Raw genomic sequence first — 25,325 nt, forward strand, 5'->3', positions numbered from 1 at the left:
TCTTTCTCCAAAATCCTGAAATCCTCCTTCTCCTCTGAACATTGTAGTTCACCCGCAGAGCACTTTACATCCACATATGGGGTATGTTCTTACTCAGGAGAAATGGGGTTACAAATTTTGGGGGGATTTTTGTCCTATTCTCCCTTGTGAAAATGAAAAAGCTAGGGTAACACCAGCATTTGTTTTTCATTTTCACATCCATCATTAACGAGAATTCGTCAAACACCTGTGGGGTGTTAAGGCTCACTATACCGCTTGTTACGTTCCATGAGGGGTGTAGTTTCCAAAATGGCGTCACATGTGGGTATTTATTGTTTGGCATTTATGTCAGAACCACTGTAAAATCAGCCACCCCTATGCAAATCACCAATTTAGGCCTCAAATGTACATGGTGCGCTCTCACTTCTGATCCATTTTGTGCGCCCGCAGAGCATTTTACGCCCACATATGGAGTATTTCCATACTGAGGAGAAATTGCGTTACAAATTTTGGGGGTCTTTTTTTCCTTTTACCGCTTGTGAAAATTAAAAGTATAAGGCAACAACAGCATGTTAGTGTAAAAAAATTATATTTACACCCATGCCACCTCACTCCTGCTGGGTAAGGGTGAATGGGGCTTTTTTGGCGATCGCGGACATGGGGGGTGGGGGTTTGCACGGCGTGCCTGCTGATAGATATGAGCAGTCACCCCGGTCCTTAACTACCAGGAAGGGTTATTATTTTTATTTATTTTTTTTAATCAACTGGTGCCAGAAAGTTAAACAGATTTGTAAATTACTTCTATTAAAAAATCTTAATCCTTCCAGTACTTATCAGCTGCTTTATGCTCCAGAGAAAGTTATTTTCTTTTTGAATTTCTTTTTTGTCTGACCATAGTGCTCTCTGCTGACACCTCTGTTCATGTCAGTAACTGTCCAGAGGTTTGCTATGGGAATTTGCTTCTACTCTGGACAGTTCCAGATATGAACAGAGGTGTCAGCAGAGAGCACTGAGGTCAGACTGGAAAGAAATTCAAAAAGAACTTCCTGTGGAGCAAATAGCAGCTGATAAGTACTGGAAGGATTAAGATTTTTAAATAGAAATAATTTACAAATCTGTTTAACTTTCTGGCACCAATTGATTTAAACATTTTTTTTTCCACCGGAGTACTCCTTTAAAAAAAATAACCCTGAAGTTTTGACCAAAGGAGGTTGGACAAAGCACTGCAAATACAGCTGCAGCCGCCCCCAAGTGCAGTTAAGAAGTAAAAACCATATTAGCAACAAGATGAATATCTCTGGAACTGCTGTACTCTTCTGTTAGTTTTCCGTATAAGTAGAAAAAACTTATAAAACTTTACTCAATGTTTACTATGACCTCTGATGTGTAAGGCTAGGTTCATAGTGCTGTTGTTATTAGACTTATTTGTGCAAACATCAGGGTAGCCTATTTTACCATATCAATTCTGTTCTCTTTGTGCAGGTGACAGATATTGCTGATGCCATGATCCTAAAGCAACTTTTTGAAAATCTCTTTCAAAATGGAGTTGTTGTTGTAGCAACATCAAACAGACCACCAGATGGTAAATTTGTTTATATAGTTTATTTTTTTGATAATTTTTGTTGTTGTTCGCTTTAAAGGGGTACTCCAGCCCTAATACATCTTATCCCCAATCCAAAGGATATAGAGAATAAGATGTCTGATCGTGGGGGTCCCGCCGCTGGGGACTTCCGCAATCTGTCATTCAGCACCCACCTTTGCGAGCGCTTCACAGCGCTGGAGGCTCAGAGTGTGCAGCGTGATGACCACGGGGCCAAAGTATGGTGACGTCAATACTCCGACCCCATGTGACATCACGCCCCGCCCCCTCAATGCAAGTCTATGGGAGGGGGCGTGACGGCCGCCACGCTTCCTCCCATGGACTTCCATTGAAGATAGGGGATAAGATGTATTGGGGCCGGAGTACCCTTTTAAGGCAATTAAAGATATTTAGAGTATTAATTATATTATGCTCATTGGGGTAGATTTATCAAAACCTGTCCAGAGGAAAACTTGCTGAGTTGCCCATAGCAACCAATCAGATCGCTTCTTTCATTTTTTTAAAAGGCCTCTAAAAAAAATAAAAGAAGCGATATGATTGGTTGCTATGGGCAACTCAGCAACTTTTCCTCTGAACAGGTTTTGATAAATATCCCCCATTGAGTTTACAATCAAAAGGCAAGATTAATTTGACTTGTATAAAACATTAAGATTCATAAAGAGATACAAATATATACCGTATTTGTACAAGAATATGTCAACCACATTGGTTGTCTCTATTGGCAAAGGTTTGTGTAAGGCTATGTTCACATCAATTTTACAGATCTCTATTACTGATATTGATAACAGATCTGGACAGAGTGTGTGACAATGGACACCAACTGCTCCTGACAGGTCCCATTAAATTTGAATGGAGTCTGTTGGGTTTCTGTTTGATGTCAGTTATTTTTCAGGATTTTAGCAGAGAAAAAACAAATCCTGACCTGCAGGACCATTTTTCTCTGCTAAAGTCCCATCATTATAATGGAATCATCAAACACAGCTCCTAAAGCTGATGTGAGCAAGACCTAAGCTGGGCATGTCTATTTGAGCCAAAGGTGGACACCAAAAGCAGAAGGTCTCTTTGCCAGAACAGAATATGAGCTCATTGATTTTGACAATGAGGTTAACTTAGAAATACTAGTTGGATGTCACAGTATAGTAACTGACTGTTATATGTGCAGTATAAAATATGGATGTTTTTATAATGACATTATCAGTTTTATATGTTAGCATGCCTACCCTCTTCTAATTGTCAGTTCTAAACATTGTTTGGGGTCTTTTTTTTTTCTCTACATAAAGTATACACAAATGTACAATGCACTTATGCAGATTCTGAAGTGGAGTTAGCCCTGAAATGTTGTACTGTACTTTTTAATTAATTCATTAATTAATTAGTTTATTTAACTTGTATATACTAAAGACAAGATTTGTTTAATAGTGGCTTGATACATCTAGTGGGCTTTGGCAGCTTACCATAAACTCCTGGATATGACTACCCTGTCAGAGATATTGAAAAGTAATGGCAGTCAAAATGTGTTCTTAATGCCCAAAATAACTGTGATGTTCATGGGTTAAAATAATATTCTCAAGTGCAGTTTTAAAGTTCTCAGTCCCTTAGTAATGAAACTAATGCTCGAATATATAAACACTCAGTCTCCCTTGACAGTATTTGGCTACCATCTTTTAGAAAACATACTTAAAAGAGAGTTACTATGTAGTGAACCCTGATCTTTCATAGTGTTCATTAAATAATAGGATTTGCATAGGTGCTGTATGAAAACACCACCAATTTTAAGTTTTTTCCCCTTTTTTATTCTTTTACTTTTCAAAGCAAAGCTTTGAAAACCTTGCAGATAAGATATTCTTAATGGTTGGAGATTGGAGAACAGTGTACTTCATTACCTTTCTAATTAGCATCATATTTAAATGATAGGCAAAAAATTCCTCTTAACATTAATCAATACAGTCTTCTTGCTTAAGTGTCATAGAGTAACTGTGTTCTCTCATACTGAATAAATTATGTTGGTACTTTTTCTTTTTAATAAGTAAAAAGTTACTTTGGATTCCCATTCAATGTAATCATTATCAATATATACAGCAGGTAAAATGCGTATTGAACATATCACTTATTTTCTCACTAAATACATTTTAAAAAAGTTGCTATTGATATGAAGTTCTTACCAAATGTTGGTAACTACCCAAGTAATCTATAAATACAAAGAAACCAAAACAAACAAGCTTAGAAATAAGTTATGGGAAATGACACAGGGAAAAAGTATTAAACACGTGCAAAAAGGCTTGGAAAGCCAAGACAACAGCTGTAATCTATCAGTAATCAAAAAGCAATTCATCTTCTTGTCAGTGCAGATTAATACAGCTGGTTCGGTCCCAAATGATGGCCAACAAAAAGGTTTAATTGCCGAGGTGTCAAACAAGACATATCTCATAATGAGTAAAAGCAAAGAGCTGTCTATAGACCTTCACAACCTAATTGTTGTAAAACATAACTATATAAGAAATTTGACAAGGTGTGGACCCCCTGGGTTACCGGAAAGTGTGCTTGTGTGAGTGTTTGTTTGTCTGTCTGTGCTGGGCTTTCTCGGGTCGGGTCCCAGATGTACCTTTCCTTACTGCTGGTGCAGTTTAAGCATACCTTGATTCCTTGTCATTATTGTAGAGTTGGTCTCCGGGACCTACGGAGGCTGTTGTTGTTGACTGTTTGTTCTTTAAACTGCAAAACTAAATAAATACTTAAAAAAATAAATAATAAAGTGGAAAGACAATTATTTCACCCTAAATTTAACTCGACCAGGTGTTCCTCACAAGATTTCTGAGAGAGTAGTGAAAAGAATAATCGGTTGTCCAAGAGCCAAGGACCACTTATGGAGAACTTCAAAAAACGACCTGGAATTATCAGAAACGGTTGTCTCAAAATAATAAAATAAAATAAAAAAATAAAGTATTTAGTGAGGAAAATGGGGATGTGCTTATTTCACCCACTATACCTATGGCATTAGCCACAAATTAAAGAAACAAATCTAAATGCGCGTTTCTTGAAGTAGAGATGTTTATACTAGACACTGCATTTAAAGAGTACCTCATTAACTTGATACATTTTATAATCCTCCCAGTTCACTGCCCTCATCATGATAAACCACCCCCTGCCTTTATTTTTATTATTTTTTAGTTTTCTACGTTGATATTGCTCTGTATTTTCTGCTCAGCCTCAGGTTCACACACTGGGAACGGGCATTACCCAGCAGGTGTGACATCATCTGAAGCCATACAGGGAAGAACTTCCTCCCTCACTCTGCAACGAACAGCAAACGGCAGTTAAGTGAGAGAGGAGCTATGATTGGATGAGGCTGGGGACCCACCCTTCAGCACTCCAGACTGCATTTGCTGTGTTTGGACTTCTGTCAGGCCAGCAGGAGTACAAAGTCTGCCCATGAGATGGGGGAGAAATGTGCTCTGGACAAGTAGGGAGACACCTAGTGGCAGCTTTTTTAAACAAAAAACATAGAAAACTTCTTTTAGAAATATTTTTTTATTTTTTAAGGAGTGCAATAGAAAATTTTATTTTAGTAAGAGTGCCCATTTAAAGAGAAACTGACATCACTTCTTGAATTTTAATTTTTTTTAAACAAGTATGATTCTTTTATTTTATTTTTTTAAATCTCCAGACAACCAATTTAATAGTTGCAGCGAAAAGCTATGATTATGGCTGGGTTCACACCACATTTTTGAAATAAAGTTCCCAGATCTGGTTTTTGATTTAAAAAAAGCATATTCCTCAAAACCTGACTAAACTGTATCAAAACATGTACAAAACGTTGAAAACCGTGTACAGTTTGAAAAGTCAAAAACCATATGGGGAAAACCAGATGGAATCGTATGTTTCAATACGGTTTTTCACCAAAAAACGTGGTAGGCTACGGTTTTGGATACAAGAAAAAAACTGACAAAACCGAACAGGATGCAAAACGGACACAAGCTGATGCATCGTTTGGCATACGGTTTTCAATGGAGAGTCCATGCATATGGTTTTCATTACGGTTCCATACGGTTTTCACATTGAAAACATATACAGGGACTGTATTGCAAAAACGTGGTGTGAACCCAGCCTATGAGACAAAAATGTGGTGTATGTATAAAAGGCATTTTCCCTCTGCTCTCCAGCCATAAGAGCTTTACTATCTGCTCTGAACCAGAGTAGTGCACCCTCCTGCACCCCCCCCCCTTCAGGAGGCAGAGCAGTGCACCCTCCTGCACCCCCCCCCCTCCAGGAGGCAGAGTTGTGCACCCTCCTGCACCCCATCCCCTCCAGGAGGCAGAGTAGTGCACCCTCCTGCACCCCCCCCCCTCCAGCAGGCAGAGTAGTGCACCCTCCTGCACCCCCCCCTCCAGGAGGCAGAGTAGTGCACCCTCCTGCACCCCCCCTCCAGGAGGCAGAGTAGTGCACCCTCCTGCACCCCCCCCCCCCTCCAGGAGGCAGAGTAGTGCACCCTCCTGCACCCCCCCCCCCCCCCCCCCCCCCCGATAGCAAGCGAAGCAAACTCTCCCTCTCAATGCTGTAATGCAGACTGTGGCAGGATCATTGTGGCATCCTTTTATACCCTCCCCTTCAGGTAGGAGGAGCTTCAGCTGTTGCAAGGTGTGCAGGTAGGGAGAGGTCAAACAAAGGTGAATATAATGGACATTAATAATGAGGTATTAACGGATAATAACGGATAAACATTTATCCGTTTAATTAACGGACGTTAGAAATCTATTCATCCGTTATATAACATCCGTTAAATCAGTATAGAATTGAATATAACGGATGTTTTATAACGGATTTATGAACCATAGTGTGAAAGTAGCCTTAATTGTAAAAACAAAAATGTATGTTTAATAACTGACCAAATGTAGTCAATAATAGACTATATTTGGTCTATTAAAGCAGTGGTTCTCAACCTTTTCGGCGACTGTACCCCCAAGGCCTGAAAGTATGTCCGTGGGTACCCCCTCACGCGGAACTTGCGCGCGAGGGGTACCCGCGGACAAAAGGCGTGTTCTTACCTTTATACTAATGCATCTTAATCCCCTAGTGCTACTATTCCCCCTCTATCTTAATCCCCTTGTGCTATTATTCCCCCCTCCATCTTAATCTCCTTGTGCCATTATTCCCCCTCTGTCTTAAACCCCCTGTCCCACTATTCTCCCCTCCCTCTGATCCCCTTTTGCCATTATTCCCCTTCTATCTTAATCCTCTTGTGCCATTATTGTCCAATATGGCAAAAGGGGATTAAGATGGAGGGGGGAATAATGGCACAAGGCAATTAAAATGGAGGGGGAATAATAGCACAAGGGGATTAAGATAGAGGGGGGGGAGGTTAATCAACCCCCGCCTCCATCTTAATCTCCTGTGCCATTATTGCTCCCTCCCTCTGATCCTCTTGCGCCATTTTCCAACCTCCATCTTAATCCCCTTGTGCCATTATTCCCCCTTCCGCTGATCCCCTTTTGCCATATCGGATAATAATAGCACAAGGGGATTAAGTTGGAGGTTGGGAAAATGGCAAAAGGGGATCAAAGGGAGGGGGGGAAAATGGCACAAGGGGATTAAGATGGAGGAGGAATGATAGCACAAGGGGATTACGATGGAGGGGGAATAATAGCACAAGGAGATTAAGATGGAGGGTGGGATCATCAACCCCCCCCTTCCATATTAACCCCCTTGTGTCATTATTCCCACCTCCCTCTGATCCCTTTTTGCCATTTTTCCCGCCTCCATCTTAATCCCCTTGTGCCATTATTATCCGATATGGCAAAAGGGGATCAGAGGGAGGGGGAATGGTGCAAGGGGATTAAGATGGAAGGGGAGAGGGATAATGGCGGAGGGGGGGATGGGGAGTAATAAAACACAAGACATTACATTGTAATTTACACTTTATTACTCCCCATTCCCCCTCTGCCATTATCCCTCTCCCCCTCCATCTTAATGCCTTGTGCTCCATCCCATACATCCCCTCTCCGTCCCATACAGTCCCCCCTCCGTCCCATACAGTTGTTTTTAACTTTCTTTTTTTTTACCTGGCGTCCTGCGGTCCCCTGTTAGGTGTTCCTTCACGCAGCGCGTCCCGTTCAGCGGGGTCGCACTGACGTGTGACGTCCTGCTGCGCTGTGCGGCAACTCCGCGCAACGTCAGGGGACGGCCACACGTCTCCCGGGCAACCACGCAGCTCACTTACAGTAGCCGCGGCCGCAGCTCTGGCTTCGCTACTGTACAGTGAGCTGCCACGGCTATGCGCTGACAAATACTGGCCAATGCATGGCCGGTATTTGTCAACGCTTTCGCATACCCCCAAGCAATCCCTGGCGTACCCCTAGGGGTACGCGTACTTAGGTTGAGAACCCAGGTATTAAAGTGAATAGGACTGCCATGTGTACACTGCAGTATATGTCAGCATACATGCATATACCACAGCCGCATAGCACTTATGTAACGTGAACCAAGTCTGATAATTTATGGAGACGCTTAGGTTCTTTAGGCCAACAAGGCAAAACTTTGAATGTTTGCCATTTTAACATACAAAGGTACAGTGCTTAAGAGTTACTAAAATACAAAGCAGAAAAATGTCAATTCTTAGAGTCCAATAGGAGTCCAATGTCTGCTCCTATGGACAGAAGTTGCACACAGATCCAATAAGCTTGGATTACAATGGAGTTATTTCCAAGTAACTGGTGTCAGAAGATTCTTTCTATATACTTTACCGGTCTACTGATCAACATGCCTTGATAATTGTGTTGGAAGATATTGCAATGGAACTAAATAGACATGTTAAAACTTTTCTTTTTCAGACCTTTATAAGAATGGACTTCAGAGGGTTAACTTTGTGCCCTTCATTGCTGTTTTAAAGGTAAGCAGAGCTTTTAATGTGTTTGGCCAAAAATCTCCATTGTGTGCGTCCTTTCATTGATGCGCTGAAAGGAAATACAGTTTTACACCTTTCTAAACTTTTATCATAGTTCTTACATGTACACAGGCCATCGTGAAATTCTTTCATTTTAACCCGCATACTTTAAACAGTTAGGCCATGATCCAAAGGGGTGGATTTGTTTCTAATTTGTTATTCCAGTTCACATTGAAATCAGACCATGTTTACATGCTACAAAACAAAATAGTAATAAAAATAATAATCTCAGATTCAAGGACATTCTTTGTTTTTTGCTGCAGATTTCACAATTGCAAATGCCAAATCCTCAGCAATATCGAAATTTTATACATGCAATAGGATTGTGAATCTGTGGGCCTTATATGTGACCATGGCATTAAAAATGTTATCTCACCATGACAACCTCTGTTCACATGCTCTATTAGGGTACGTTCACACGAGTGGACCCACAGTGTATTTTACGCTGCAGATCCGCTGCTGAAGGACCCCAGCATTGTGGCTTTACATGTGCCTGTTCGGAGCGGTAATCCGCCGCTACGGACAGACACACTGCCATATGCGAATTGCAGCGCGCATGGGCAGTATACTCGCATATCGTGCCAGCTCTTGGCCTAGCTCATGCAGCAGGGGGAGCGGCCGCGATGTGTGCGAGTACACTGTGCATACGCAGCAACTCGCACATCGCACTGTGTCTGCTCGTAGCGGCTATTGCCTCTCCAAGCAGGCACATGTAAAGCCACCGTGCAGCGGTCCTTCAGCAGCGGATCTGCAGCATAAAATACGCTGTGGGTCCGCCCATGTGAACGTACTCTTAGGGCATATGAAATCCCTGCTCTTTGTGCCAGAATAGAAGGAAGTCTGTAAGAGGTGCTTCTTCTGACCCAGCATGGCTGTATGTTACATGGATAGTTGTTATATAGCCACTGATTGGGGAAGAATTTGCTTACCCCAAAAACTTTTTTTTTTTTTTTTTTTATCAAAGATGATTTTTTTTTTCTCTAAGTGCGTGTTTTTTGGTTTTCTTATTGTAACTTTTTACTAATTACATTTTAACAAATAAATAGCATTTCTTATATTTTAATAAATAAATAGAATTTTTATACACAAAGATTTTCACATGATTTTTCATACCTTTGGAGAAACAAAAACATAAAAAAAAATAGAATGTGTCGGCAGATAAGAACCATTGGCCCATCTAATTTGCCCAATATTCAGAATACTATCAGTTGTTCGTGGCCCTATCTTATATGAAGAATAATGGTGTTAACCATTTTGTGAACACTTTTTTATTAAAATTACATTTTGAGTGTTGATTTCATTGACATCTAATGAGCTATTTTTTATCGAACATATTTATTAAGCAAATTTCTAAGTTTATTCATGGTTCAATGTCTGTGTAATAATGTTGCTTAGTAGTCACCAGACCCATCATCTTCAGATGTTTAAAGGGGATGTTTCGCATCAGAAAAACAGATATGGTTTCTTAAAAAAAAAAAAACTTTGTCTACAGGTTGAGTGTGGTATTGCAGCTCAGTTCCATTGAAGAGAATGGGGCCAAGATTTAATACCACACACCTGAGAACAGGTCCGTTTTTCTTTTGCTGGATTACCCCTTTAACAAGTTCTATAGAACGTTTAAGGAGACAATGGTTTAATTCATTTTTTAATCCAAATTTTCAGTTTTTAGGCTTAGTCTCAGCCACATTTCTATATACTATGTATGGAGACCTGTTGCTCCCTCCTGTTACTGTGTAGCTAAAAGATATATAATCCTTGCTCTCCATGGACCCAGAGTGCTCCACAGTACCCACATTTATTGGTGCCTCCTATAGTCTGCTCTATACACAACTATAAACAACTCCAGTCATAAGCACTCACTTTAACTGCCATAACTCACCTTTAGAACATAATTACTACATTACATATTTACTTTTATATAAAACATAATAGACTCATTTCTTTTTATCGTCTGATGGCTGTGCCCCTAATAATGTACAGTAAATTGTACTTGGTAAAAAGAGTTCTGATGTAATGTGAAGCACTTTTTCTTTACTGCCTTCTCCCTAATGTTAATCACATCGTGGAAAGAACTGTAAGCCAGTTAAAAGGACTTTTAAGTATCACAAGCCATCATGGAGGTCTGAAGAAGAGAGTCTTTAATCCAATAAACCTTTAATTGAGCTCATGAATAGAAAGCCAAGGGAGAAGCTACAACAAGAGTGTGTTGAGGGTCATTTTAACCAGGTGGAACTCCTGGGGATTTGACAAATGTACCAAGAAACTTGTATTAGTTTCTAGCAATGTTTATGGGAGCATAATTAGTTTACCTGGACAAACTTCATATTGGCCGTAGACAAGAAGCCACTGCTATTGAAGTGATCTAGTGTCAAGCGGGATGGACAGGCCAGGCCGAGGCTGTGAGAAATTCACATAGCTAATAGCTTTGTCCAAAGCTGCTCGTACAAGGGAACAGATAATTAGATGTAATTAGGGTGTAGGAATTGTTGTCTCTTTGCCCTCAGCTTGAATAATTTTAGGAGTAAAAACTGCTCATGGTGTAAATGCTTTGATGTATGAAGAGTCATTGTGGCTTGGCAGTATAAAGGCAGTGTTTTATTCTTTTTACATAATGGCTGCAGTACATAAAGAGTGAATGGGCATTGCAACCCCCAAATCTGCTCAATAGCAAGGACCTCTGGGTTTTCTTGAAACAGAATGTGGAAGAAGTTTTTTTTTTTTTTTGTTGGTAATGAGGGAATGAATGTAAACTCAGATGTGACCCCCCTTCCCCCTACTTTTACGTTTTTATGCTCCTTATTTAAATTGAACTATGTTTGTAGAGTAATGTCTATCTAAAACGATTTGGGGAACCGATGAGGCACTATAATGTTGATGTGGAAATGTAAACATACAAAGATTTAGATGCTTGTTATTTATAAACTGCAGGAAAATGTTTTTCAATTCATAGCCCCTAATACGCACTTATGAAGGAAAAGCAAATCAAAAAGTTGTTTAAGGAGCTTTTGGGGCCCCAAGCTATCAGCAGAATGGGGAAAAAGAGGAGGAACAGTAGAATGATGACACCAGGAAGTTTGACCATATTGGTTGTCAGTTTGTGATCGACTTTAGTATATTCTATCATTTTACAATCAGTGGCTAATAAGCTAAATTGAATTTGAAAAATGTTGCGTTGTTCCTGTTGTCAATTTTTCCAGGAGGACGTCAGCATAGTGAGGTCATTATTCTGTCTCACCATACTGACTTAGCAGCAAAGCAGAGAGAGCAGTGCATAAAGAAAGGGAGAAATGGTGGCCACTCATGAGGTATAGGATTGGGCAATCACTTATTTTTACAACTGGGGAACTAGCTGGATCTTACAGGGTCTCTGGCCACAGGATATTCCTTACACTATGAATTGTCAGCATCCACCAAATTCCTGTAATGCCAAAAGTGTCTCCTATTTCTAATAGGTAGAGTAGATATACATTGTTGTACATGGTTTACATAATTTAGTCTCAAAATTGCCCTCATCAATTACATCTGAATTAACAGACATACCTGACGGATGACACTGAAGAGAATGTTCTACTTTATATAACCTTTTGGTGATTGTATTGTGATATTGTATTGTAGTATATGCATTCTTGTACTTCCTAAACCAGAGATCTTAATTGACAGAATAAAGTAAAGAACTTATATTACTGGCTGACCCTTCTGTTTATATGGTTCTATTAAAATTAAGTAGCGTTTGTTCACAAATTCGGCATCGGAGATGTTTGACAGAACATTACAGCAAATGGGATAATTATGATGATTGTGCTTCAGATATGGGTCACATACAGGCTCCCTCTTATCATTGCCTAGTTCAGCCGAAGAAAATCTTGCGGTTCGATTGAAAATTCTTTGAAAGCTATTTACAGCTAATACTTGCATGAAGGTTAGAAAGGTTGATGAAGTGATACCAAGTTGTGCCTTACTATTCTGTTCATGTCAGAATGTAATTACCATTGATTCATAAAACTGTCTCGGAGAAGAGCTGTGGTGTATTCATCTGCTGATAAGACAAGAGCTGACAAATAAAGAACATAGCGTTTGGAGTCTTGTTGCTTTTGAATGATTAGTAATTACCCTTGAGGTCATGAGCAATTCTTGTATTGATTCATTGACATTAGTTATTGAAAATTTAGTTTAAATTGCCTTGGTAGCATGACAGGCTATTAATGTCACACATTTAGGTTTCTTTTGTACCACCTTAAGATTAGTTACATTTTTCAGTCTTTTTTTTTTTTTTTTTTTGGGGTTGTTTGGGGATTACAGAAACCTTACTAAACATTTACATCATGCACTATAGATGCTGGTTTATATGCCTTCTGTAACCATTGTACTTCTAGTCTCATGCCAACCCTACCTTATTAATACAGAATTGGGGGTAAAAGTATGTAAAGGATATTATCTAACTATACATAATACATTTTTGATAAATATTACATTTATGAAAAGTTTGAACAAGCCACTTCATTCAGTTCAGTTACATAGTTCTTAAGGTTCAAAAAAGTCCAATGTCCATCAAGTTCAACCTACATTTTTAATGTGTCACTACTATCCAGAGAAAGTCAAACAACCCTTATGAAGCTGGTGCCGTTTGCCCCATACTAGGGGTAAAAATCCTTCCCGACTCCAATATGGCAATTAGAATAAATCTCTGGATCAATGTTCTGTCCCTAATAATCTAGTATCCATAACCTGTAATGTTATTACTCTCCAGTAATGTATCCAGGCCCCTTTTAAAATCTTATATTGAGTTCACCACGACCACTTCCTCTGGCAGAGAATTCCATAGTCTCACTGCTCTTTCAGTAAAGAACCCCGTCTGTGCTGGTGTAGAAACCTTTTTTTGTCTAGCTGTAGAGGATGCCCCCTTGTTATATAGATACAGTCCTGGGTATAAATAGATCATGGGAGAGATCTCTGTATTGTCCCCTGATATATTTATACATAGTTATTAGGTCACCTCTAAGTTTGTATTTTTTTTCTAAACTAAATAACCCTAATTCTGATAATCTTTCTGGGTACTGTTGTCCTCTCATTCCCCGTATTACTCTGGTTGCCCGTTTTTGAACCCTCTCCAGCTCCACTATATCTTTCTTGTACACTGGTGCCCAGTACTGTACACAGTATTCTATGTGTGGTCTGACTAGTGATTTGTACAGTGGTAGAATTATTTCTTTGTCATGGGCATCTATGCCTCTTATGATGCACCCCATGGTTTTTATTTACCTTGACAGCAGCTGCCTAACAATGGTTGCTATTTTTTTCCTATTATTCTACTTATATCGAGGTTGGTTGAAGGCAGCCACTCTTGCTTGGTAGGGGCACTGTTTTACAATAATTTTTGTGTGATTTTATTTTTCTGTGTAGTCATCAACTGAACAACATAGCGAACTATCATCATATGAAATACACAATCTTATGTCAGACATTTTTTTCCCCAAAATGTTCCACTATTTAATTTGAAAACTTACAGACTTAGGACATATAAATCAATTCTACTTTATTCATCTTACACTTAAATTTAGTGTTATCCAAGATCCCTTCTCCAATTATGTGGGCTGATCCATTAATTTGACATCCTGAAATAAACCTTTGTATATAGATGTATTTCAGTGTATATGAACACTTTGATCACTTTTATACTATCCTGTGAGAATGTGTAAGGATGGGGAGAAAGGGGGTTCTTTTTCTTTTTTTCTTATTTATGTAGAGTTAATCTTCCTTGTTCTGGACAACAACTCCTCTTACTTTGTTAATGTAGATAGATGGAATAGAAAAGTTTTTTTTTTACTCTTTTGATGCTCATGAAAATAAAATAAAAAAAATATATAATTCCTCTTTTTATATGATATATAATTCTTAGTAAAACATACGAGATGGTCCAGCGCAGGTTCGGTGAAATAACGAGTATTTTATTCAACACATGCAGGTATAAACAAAGTGACGCGTTTCGGCTGCTATTTCACAGCCTTAGTCATACAAAAGTTAAAACACACTGAGGAATCTTAAATAGGGGGGGGGGGGGGGAGAGAAGGAGTCACCCATCAGGTAACATGTCACACCTGAGAGAATCAACCTACCTCCTCTACTCCCTTACAATCTGTGTGGTGCTCTTACTTGCAAATACAAAGCAAAGATACATGCTACATAAAACATAGTTCACACACAAAGATAAAAACGCATATAACTGATGGTAATGTATCAAACAAGCTGTGAGTAGACACCATTCATTTAATAGCACTGAACACCAATGTCGAACTAGTACACATTATAGAACTCATTATTATACTATGTCTCGTACACCTTATGAAAAAAGCTGCAAAGTATAATTATACAACTTTGTGTGTTCAGTGCTATATAAATAGCGTCAAACCTCAAAATAAAAGTTTTTGACCGTAACTAGTAGCTACTAGAATGATGGAATGTACCTTCCTAAAATTAAAGGTGTTATCCAGGAATTGAAAAACAGGTAATTTCTTTCAAAGACTGCTCCCTGTCTTACTCCAGGTTGGGTGTGGTTCTGCAGCTCAGTTCCATTGAAGTGTATGGACCCAAGTTGTAATACCACATCCAAAGTGGAGACAGACAGGGAGTGGTCTCTGAAAGAAAATAGGTCGGATTTTCAATTCCTGGATAACTCCTTTAAAAGGGGTATTCCGGGATATAACATTTTATCCCCAATCCAAAGGATAGGGGATAAGGTGTCTGATCACGGGGGGCCCGGGCGATCTCGCTGCAGCACCCGCATTGTATCCGGAGCTGCGTCTCCCTCCCATAGACATGAATGGAGCGGGCGTGGCATGACGTCACGAGGGGTGTGTGGCGTGACGTCACGTCTCCAGTCCCGGAAACTGGAGGTTTCCGAACCTGGACACGCAGCTCCGCATACAATGCGGGTGCTGCAGTGAAATCCCCCGCTGCTGGGACCCCCCGTGATCATACATCTTATCCCCCATCCGTTGGATAGGGGATAAAATGTTAGACATAGTACAATCAAAGAGAAAACATAGCCTGCACTCACCGCACAGTACGGGTATCACGGCCTCGGATTCCGGACCTCCTCGGTGACGTGGGAGTAACAGCCGCTGCTGACAGCGCTCAGAAAATGGGCAACAGCCGGCGGTTTTGCGTTACAATCAACGCTTCTTCCGGCCCAATGAATACGTCATCGCGCTGGTTTTTTATCAGTTGATTACTGAATCATGTGACCAGGTGACATAGTGGTGCAGAATAGCAAGAAAGGAAAATAACGTAAGTATAACTTAATCCCTTAACCAAAACATATATAATTATTCACTATTAGTGTATAGCACTTAATATAAAAAGGGAGACATGTCTAATCTGTCATTTAAACCAAGCGGACCCTGCGCATCTAGGCGCAGAATCCACATGGCCTCAGCTTGCAGTAGAGCCTGCCTTCTATTCATGTTGTTACGACACGTCACAACCACTTCTATTCCTCCAAATTGAATATCGGCACAGTTCCCATTATGTTTAGATCACATGTGTTCTACAAATCGAGGGGAGCTACCTCCTTTTTTCACAGAATACACATGCTCCCGGATCCTTATCCGTAACTGTCTTTCCGTTTTTCCAACATAAAAGTTGCCACATGTACAGAGCAAAAAATAAACTACAAACCTACTGCGACAAGTAATTAACTCCTTCGTCCTAATTGTGTGACCTCCCAGCAACACTATATTTGAGTTAATATTCATGCTGCACTGGGTACACAATCCACATTTTTTATTTCCTTTTGGGAAGGAAGTAGTTAACCAGGTCTCTTGTCCTTTCTCCTTCTTAGTTTGTTTTGATTTATTTTTCAAAAACTCTTGAATCGTAATGCTCTTTCTGAAGGTGACAATTGGTCTGTTTGACGCTGTATCCTGTATATCAGAGTCTGCAAGCAGAAGATGCCAATTACTGGATATAGCTGTTCTAATCATGGAATTCAGGGGACTGTTTTTGAATGCAAATACAAATCTTTTATTTGCTGGGTTAATCTTTTTAAAGTTGTTCTTAGCTTTAATAAGTTCAGTTCTGTCTTTTGTTTCTGCTCTCCTATATACTTGATTGATAATTTTAGCAGAATAGCCCCTTGCTCTTAATCTTTCTGATAATTCAGTCCCTTGTTTCTTGTAGCAGTCATCCTCTGTGTTATTCCTCCTTAGTCTCAGGAATTAGCTATACGGAATTCCATCTTTTACTTGTTTCGGATGTGAACTTTCATAGTGCAGGATGGCATTTTTTGCCACAGATTTTCTGTAGCCCTCAGAGATCAATTGTCCGTTTTTCACCAGTAGTCGTAGATCTAGGAACTCAAGAGTGTCCCCTCCATACACATTTGTAAATTGCATATTAATTTTATTTTCCAAATTGAGGAAAGACACAAAGTCCTCGAAATCCGACTGGGACCCCTCCCAGACCACTAACACATCATCCATATATCTCATATATGCCTTAAGATGTTTGATGTACGGATTTGTGGTACTGTATATATATTGTTTCTCAAAAATAGATAAAAAGAGGTTAGCGTAGGAGCATGAGGTCGGACTCCCCATGGCAGTCCCCGTGCGTTGTGTATACCATTGTGTATTGAATTTAAAGGTATTGTTGGTAAGTATGAACATCAATGCATCACAGATAAAGTTGACATATGCCGATTTTTTATCTGTCTGATTTAATACTATGCGGACGGCCTGCACACCCGCATTATGGGGAATGCGGGTGTATAAAGCCTCCACATCAATAGATGCCAAAGTGTAAGACTCCTGCCAACAAAAATCCTGCACAAATCTCAGTACATCCCCTGTATCTGTCAAATAGGCTGGCATCTCAGGCAGTAGGGGCGTAAAGCCCAATCTACGTATTTTGAAAGATGCTCAGTTATTGAGCCTATTCCAGCCACAATGGGCCTACCTGGGGGGGGGGGGGGTACGAGATTTGTGCACCTTTGGGAGTAGATACCATTTAGGATCTTTGGGGCTTTCAGGTATCAACCGTTCGGCCAATTTCATGTCTATTGCTCCAGATTCTACATGGCCCCTAAGAAATTACCTCAATTTTTCTTTTATTTTGGTGGTGGGGTTCACAGCCAATTTTTCATAAGTGACATCATCCTGCAACTGGCTGACTGCTTCCTAATTATTTTGCTCCTGAGACCAGACCACAATACTTCCTCCCTTGTCAGCTCTGGATACTATGAGATCTTCACGTTTCGCAATCCAGGCTAGACCTTCTTTTTCTTTTTTGGGAGATATTGCATATGGTTTGTGGGTAGATTAATGCCTTCATGTCATTCCTGACTGCCTTACTAAACAAGTCTATAGGACTTCCTGGAATAACAGGAGGATTAAAAGATGAAGGGACTCCCCCTGTAAACCGCACTGACTGAGTCTGACCGTTATCTTGTAAACCAGGTTCCCCTGCTGCTAAACTAGCTAGTAGCCTAGTAAATTCCATTTCTTCAGGATCTAACCCTGATAATGGGCAAAAGCCTAGTGGACCTATCACACATGGAGAATTATGATCTGCATTAGGCATTGATATTTTTTCAGGAATTTTTGCTAAAAAAAATTCTAAATAAATGTTTCTTATTGCTTTAAACAAATCAATCTCAAATGCCGTAAAATCAAAATTCTCCATTAAACAAAAAAAAAAAACTTTTGAAAGAGCAGATATAGTATTTTCAGGAATAGTCACCTCCGATAAATTGACCACTAAATTGCCTGGCTCTAATCCCTCCAGGACACCCCTTTCCTCTTTTGATAATACTTTCCGCGGGGTCTTTCTTTTTCTCCCACCCCGCCTCGTCCTTCTCCTAAAGGGGGCCTCTGAGCATACTCTTCAGGGATATTAGTTTCTCTACTCGCCTCATCCGAGGCACTAGTGTCGGATTCAGTCGTCCAAAATTCCTGACTAAGTTTTTTCTGTCCAGGTCTCCTCCTATAGAATCTTCCTCCTTTTTTATTTTTAAATGTGTTCCAAGAAAAAACATTATCGGAGTCATAATCTCGCTTGTCGCGAATAAATTTGTCTCTTTTCTGCTCTTTAATTTCAATTTGTAATAATGCTATTTTTTTATCTAAGTTTAAAAAAAATGCTGCTCCGAAAAATGTGAACGTAGTTCCGATTTGGACCTGCACAACTCCTCTGTAATCTTCGCATATTCGAGTCTGTGCTGTTCCAAAACAATCTCTACCAGCGTGGTGGCATGTGTCATATGCGCTCTTTTCCATTTTTCAATAAACTCCATATTATCTTGGAAAAGGGAAGGCACCTTATATGTCCTCAAGCCTTGGGGTGCTCTTCCTGACTCCACATACGCTTGGAGAGAGTTAATAGACCAGAAGGACCTAGCTTCTTTGTCTGCTAGTGAGTAAACCCTGTGTTCCAGTGATTTTGTGCTGAGAATCTGCAATTCATCCTGCGTGTTGCAGGATGAAAAGAACGTATCAGCATGCTGTCTCCCTACGTCGGGAAACGACTCCCCGGTGCTTGTAGCTGTTTCCATGTCCATTTTACACAAACTCGATACTAAATGCTGTGCTCAGCTTAAGGTAAAAGGATACAACATACACTTCTCAAGTGAACAGAAAAAACAGCGGCACGAGCAACTTGTATCTAAATCCACTATTATGGACCAAGGACAGCTCTGGGAGTCTCAGTTCAAAAACCCGCGGCGGTGCTAGGACAGAAAGTCGACTTCAGTAAACATAGTACAATTAAAGAGAAAACATAGCCTGCTCTCACCGCACAGTACGGGTATCACGGCCTCGGATTTCGGACCTCCTCGGTGACGTGGGAGCTGTCCTTGGTCCATAATAGTGGATTTAGATACAAGTTGCTAGTGCCGCTGTTTTTTCTGTTCTCTTGAGAAGTGATAAAATGTTAGATCCCGGAATACCCCTTTAATATTGCACTGAGAACAAATTGATCTAAATAGTCAAGATTTGCCCATTAAAGTTCCATAACATACACAGAAATGTTACCTAGTTTATTTCAACCCAATAGCAAGATTTTATGGTTTCATATCTGGTTTCTTTACTGTAACAGCAATGAGACTATATAAAACTCTCTGCTATATAGTCTTGATTAATAGTTATGATTGATAAATTACTGTAAAGGGGTTGTTGATTGATAGTGTTATAGCAGTACCTAAGGAAAATTGGCTTTGCCTTTTTTTTTATTTTTATTTTTTTTAATGAGTATCAATAATAAGAGAAAACATTAATGTATGTCTATTTTATCAGTTATCGTGTGTTACTGTTTGCCTGAACCTTTGTGTGGATGTTCAGAGTTGTATACAGGTTTGACTGTCTTTTATTTTTTGTCTTCTTTAAGGAATACTGCAACACGGTTCAACTGGACTCTGGCATAGACTACAGGAAACGCGTTCTCTCTGCTGCTGGTAAAATATATTTCCTGTAAGTTCTTTTTTTTGTTTGCACTACTTACTAGTAAGGAACTATATTATCGGTACGTAGTATGTATATTGTGAACATCAGCCTACCTTTACACTGCAGTCATTAAAGGAAATCTGTCAGAAGTATCACCGTCACTAAAGCTGTCACACAGGTTTGTAGTGTGGGGGATGATGATGAAAACGATACTCACAGCATCCAGATTCGCACAGCTATTCCGCCGCAATTCGCTTTTTTCTTTTTATGCAAATGAGGGCTTTGGGGTATGGGCGGAGCTCCGAACCAAGCTAGGGGCACGCTGACGTCATCTTCGCCGGGCGGGCCCTCTGTCCGGCTCATCAATATTCATAACCCCCCTCCCTGCTCTTGCGCCCTGTGTTAGTGTACGGCGCATTCGCTGCTTCCTTCCCTGCTCTTACGCCCCATGTTAGTGTACAGCTCGTGCACCGTACACTAACACGGGGTGCAAGAGAGGGGGGTTATGAATATTGATGAGCCGGACGGAGCGCCCACCCAGTGAAGATGACGTCCGTGTGCCCCTAGCTTGGTTAGGAGCACTGCTCTAGCCCCAAGGCCCTCATTTGCATAGAAAGAAAAAAGCGAATTGCGGCAGAATGTCCGGGCGAATCTGGACGCCGTGAGTATCGTTTTGATCAGCATCGCCTGCACTACAAGCCTGTGTGACAGCTTTAGTGCGGGTGATACTGCTGACAGATTTCCTTTAAAGGGGTACTCCGCCCCTAGACATCTTATAAGATGTCAGATCGCTGCGGTCCCGCTGCTGTGGACCCACAGGATCCCTGCTGCGGCACTGCGCTATCATTACAGCACAGAGCGAGTTCGCTCTGCACGTAATGACGGGCAATACAGGGGCCGGAGCATCGTTACATTACAGCTCCGCCCATCGTGACGTCACGGTCCGCCCCTTTCAATACAAGTCTATGGGAGGGGGCGTGGCGGTCGTCACGCCCCCTGCCATAGACTTGCATTAAAGGGACGGGCCGTTATGTCACGAGGGGCGGAGCCGTGACATCACGCTGCTCTGTCCCCTGTATCGCCCATCATTACGCACAGAGCGAACTCGCTCTGTGCTGTAATGATAGCGGGGTGCCGCAGCGGGGATCCCGGGGATCCCCAGCAGCGGGACCGCAGCGATCTGACATCTTATCCCCTATCCTTTGGATAGGGGATAAGATGTCTAGGGGCGGAGTACCCCTTTAAGCATATTAGAAAAAGCCAAGCTCTACGTGTGCTGTGATAAGATGGCCATTGTTTTCTATAAAGTATAAAACCCTTTTAAGATGTCATTAAAATACAGTACAACTCTTTGATGATGGTTATTTGACTTAATATTATAGGATTTGTAGCCCATAATAGTCCTCAGATAATAGTCCAATGGTCATAGTAAATGGATCTTGAAGAAGACTCATGTCAGCCTGTATTTCAGATGCTCTGTCATTTACAATGAATTGGTTAGACTGTAAAGTTATTCCACAATTAAGTTCACTGACACTACCAATCTTCTGTAAACCCCATATAAAACATAACATTTACTATGTATGCATTTCAACTCAAATGAATCAAAAGGTCTTGAGATTGCAAATGCATGAAATATCAAAGAGTATAGAGGTGTTACAATAAAGTCCAAAAAACAATACAATAGGGGCGATTCAATTCTTAAAATGTATTACTTATACAGTAACAACTAATTCAATATCCAAAATAAAATAAGTAAATATGTTACTTAACAAAATGTCCCAGTGGAAAAGCCAACAACATCTGACAACATGACCCAATCAGTAAGATATAGAAACCACTATGTAGAAGTGATATCTGCAGCCGTCTGAGTTGGACCACTCAATTGGGTACCAGACTGAGGTAGATCATAGAAGCATATGACAAATATGCTTTAAGAATTGTATTGCCCTTTTTTGTGGATGTTATTGTAACACCTCTATACTCATGGAATGTTTCATGCATTTGTAATTTTAGGACCTTCTTGATTCATTTGTGTTTTAATGCATACCTTGTGAGTGTTAGGTTATAAATTGGGGTTTATGGCTTTGTGATGAGTTTTTGTTCTACTTACCCTACCTTTTCCATCTATGACTTAACATTAACAACAATGTTTCTCTGAATAGCAAGATATCTTATCATACTTTCTTCTTTTCAATACTAATTGAACATAATGGGAATGTATTTAAAACTGTACCTATTATTTGCAAAAACTTTTTATATAATGTAGAAAATAACATTATGGACCTGATTTACTGTTGTAAACCCGACGTGTTGTCGTGTCGTGCATCAGATTCTTGAAAAAAAAAAAAACCTGACTAACTCTCCATTTTACTGAGAAAACCCGAAAAAGGGGCCATGGAAAGTGGGCGTGGCCACCGAACAGGGGGGGGTGTCCCCGACATTTTCACAAAAACTCACCATGTTTACTAAGGTTTCCACAGAAAATGTAGTGGATTTGAGCTGAGGAAAACCCGACAGATCAGAGCATGTGTAAAAAAAACAAAATGTAGGGAAACATTAGTAAATACCGTGGAAAAAATTATAGGGAATTAAAACCCACAAAAGAAAACTACACTTAATCAGGGACTATATGTATATTTGTAATATACATTGGTTTAAAAATGTGTATATTTTGGGTTGAAAGATTTTGCTTTGTGTCTCTGTGCAGAGACAAAATACAGGATGTGTCCGTGCAGTGAGGCTCTATGACATGCTACTGGCTCACACAGCAGGCTGATTGACAAGCGAGGAGCCTGCACATAGCCCTGCTTGTCCACTCACACTTCCTGTATTTTGTCTCTGCACAGAGACACACAGGCAGTAGCGGCAGGACTGGCATTTTTTCACCCAAAAATATACATGTTTTTAACCAATGTATATTACAAATATGCATACAATGTTATCTACTTTATATAAAAAGTTTTTGGAAATGACAGTGCCCATTTAAGCATTGCATTATGTAAGGTTCCAATAAAGCCATCCAGAAAGTGTTATGTTCCAATAGAAACCTTTAATTTCTCATGTATGGATAGCATATATAGTAGCGCATTTAATTAATAGCTTACCACCCAGTCTTGACAATAAAAGGGCTGCCTCACCAATTTAGTACAGTACTGTGTTCCCCTCTAAGTTTTCCTGCTCAGCTGTGCCCCAACCATCTGGCTAGGATGAGAAACTACAGCTGTCCCTATCCACAACTGCAGTTCCTGCACAGTAGATGTGTCTGGGGCACAGCTGTGCAGGGAAATTGGGGGTCCTAGAGGTTTGACCCCCAATCCTAAAATGAAGGCATATCCTAGCAATATCACTGCAATGCTATTAAGAGCCTATTGACCAAAGTGCCACTATTACTGGGTAAAAAACAGACCTAGTTAAGGCTAGGAAATGGATTTCTTTTGACTGTCGGTCAGTGGTCACGACTACTTGTGGGTTACAGGGCGACCTCATTCAGTCATCGATGCTGCAGTGGGAATCGGTGGTTTTTACCTGTCCCAATGTGTACTGTATGGTTTGTATAAGCTTTCTCCGTGTGCATATAACCCTGTGCACCACACAGGAGACACCATCCCATCCTGAATCTCTTCTGTGCTTCAGGGTATAGAAAAGAGGGCAAAAATAAGGGTTGAGACCAATTTTCCTGGGATGGCCTAAACCAGCACCAGGAGGTGGCTCTAGTTTGTTTTCTTCTTTTAGTCCCCTACTGTTCATAAAACTGCATACATTTCCTATTAAAGGGGTATTCCAGCTTTATGCATGTTATCCCCAATCCAAAAATTAGGGGATAAGATGTATGATCGCAGGGGTCCCGCCACAATCTCAGTGCACGCTCCTAGTGACGTCACGCCACGTCCTCTCCATTCATGTCTATGGGAAGGGGTGTGACGGCATTAGGGGGAGTGCACCGAGATAGGGGGGTCCACAGTGGCGGGACCCCTGCAATCATTCATCATATCCCCTATCCTCTGGAAAGGGTATCATATGTATAAAGCCGGAATACCCCTTTAAGTAGTATACCAGAGATTCCCATAGCTGCATTCCATACACAACCATGAAGCCAGCACAAAAGTAATAGAATGAAGACATTTGCTGATCCTTAGTGTTTGCCTTTGCTTTGCATGCAAGAGCAAGCCAATGTCCTTTCTCTTTGTGTACACATAGCATTACCAGCTTTGTTGTGCCGGCGTGGCCTCATTACTAGACGGTTGTGGAATCACATGAGTCTTTCAGTGTATGCAAATAAGGCCAAATCATCTCCATGCAAGTTAATATTCCCAATCTTGAATTGTATTGTAAAAGTAATGTTTGTGCACAACATGCTGTATCTAGCTACAGTATATAGGTGTATAGGCAAGAAGCTAAGCGGCGGCAGGCAGCTGTTGGGTGCCGGCTTTGAGTGTTATTAATCTCCCGTGCTATTCTTCTTTTCTCTCCAGCACAAGTGAGGCTGATGTGGAGGCTGTCATGGATAAGTTGTTTGATGAGCTGGCTCAGAAACAAAATGATGGTACGTAAGTTAATTTCTCTTGAAAGAGAACACATTTAAAACACAATGCCCAATCTCTACTGACCAATTAATAAGTTCCATTGCTGTCTATGGGTTGATGCCACACTCAAGTGGCAGTCATTGTATCAGCATTTTGTCTAATTTCTGTGTTGAATCATGTGCTATTATTCATCAAGCTATGCATTTCCTAGCTGGAAGGGATGAATTTTAGGGTAATTATCCAGACAAGACTGAGCTTTTGTTCCCGTTTCCATAGTAACAAGACCAAGGATTCTGAAAGTGCAGGGCAGGGAGCTGAAGCTGTGCAAAGCCTGTGGATCCATTGCTGACTGCACATTTGAGGAACTCTGTGACCGTGTAAGTGCCCCAGCAACTATAAGCAAGTTAATAGTGAAAAGTTTTTTATTTATTTTTTGTGAACACCAATCCGTGTTTCTCATAAACATTAAACAAAAACGTGTCTTCATGGAAGAACACCCCGATTATTCACTCTTCTGTATAATAAATTCATAACTTCATTTCTACAATTATCAGGCCAATGCACACATGATATTTTACCAATGGTGGCCACTAAAAATAAAGCAAATGTCAAAATACGAGAGGTACAATGGCACATAGTGTTCCCTGTGGCTCCATGTGGTGCCATATGTTGGAGATGCTGTCCTCTAAGATTAATGCTTATTGGGAGAATAACTTCATACTGTGACATGTGTTGGAGCCATCTTGTAAAGATAGATTGTGCGCGCATATAAATTCAATGGCGGACATTTATCATTGTCTTTAGACAGTTTTGTGTCTAGAAAAGTAGGGTCTTTTTTGTGCCTTTTTTGC

General features: G+C 40.4%; 1 protein-coding gene across 9 annotated transcripts in view; it reads left to right on the forward strand.

Moving 5' to 3' along the window:
• The window catches only part of AFG1L (AFG1 like ATPase), a 198,610-nt gene that overhangs the window by 102,495 nt on the left and 70,790 nt on the right, over positions 1–25,325 (forward strand). For all 9 annotated transcript variants that reach the window (XR_008891304.1, XR_008891303.1, XR_008891306.1 and 6 more), the window contains exons 6-10: positions 1,462–1,561; positions 8,404–8,462; positions 19,893–19,975; positions 24,424–24,494; positions 24,751–24,851. Coding sequence is in view for 5 of the 9 variants with exons in the window: in XM_056566260.1 (XP_056422235.1) it covers positions 1,462–1,561; positions 8,404–8,462; positions 19,893–19,975; positions 24,424–24,494; positions 24,751–24,851 (414 nt within the window). In the remaining 4 variants the exon portion in view is untranslated. The remainder of the gene's footprint in view (positions 1–1,461; positions 1,562–8,403; positions 8,463–19,892; positions 19,976–24,423; positions 24,495–24,750; positions 24,852–25,325) is intronic.

Source organism: Hyla sarda, chromosome 3, assembly GCF_029499605.1.
Source record: "Hyla sarda isolate aHylSar1 chromosome 3, aHylSar1.hap1, whole genome shotgun sequence".
Lineage (NCBI taxonomy): Eukaryota > Metazoa > Chordata > Amphibia > Anura > Hylidae > Hyla > Hyla sarda.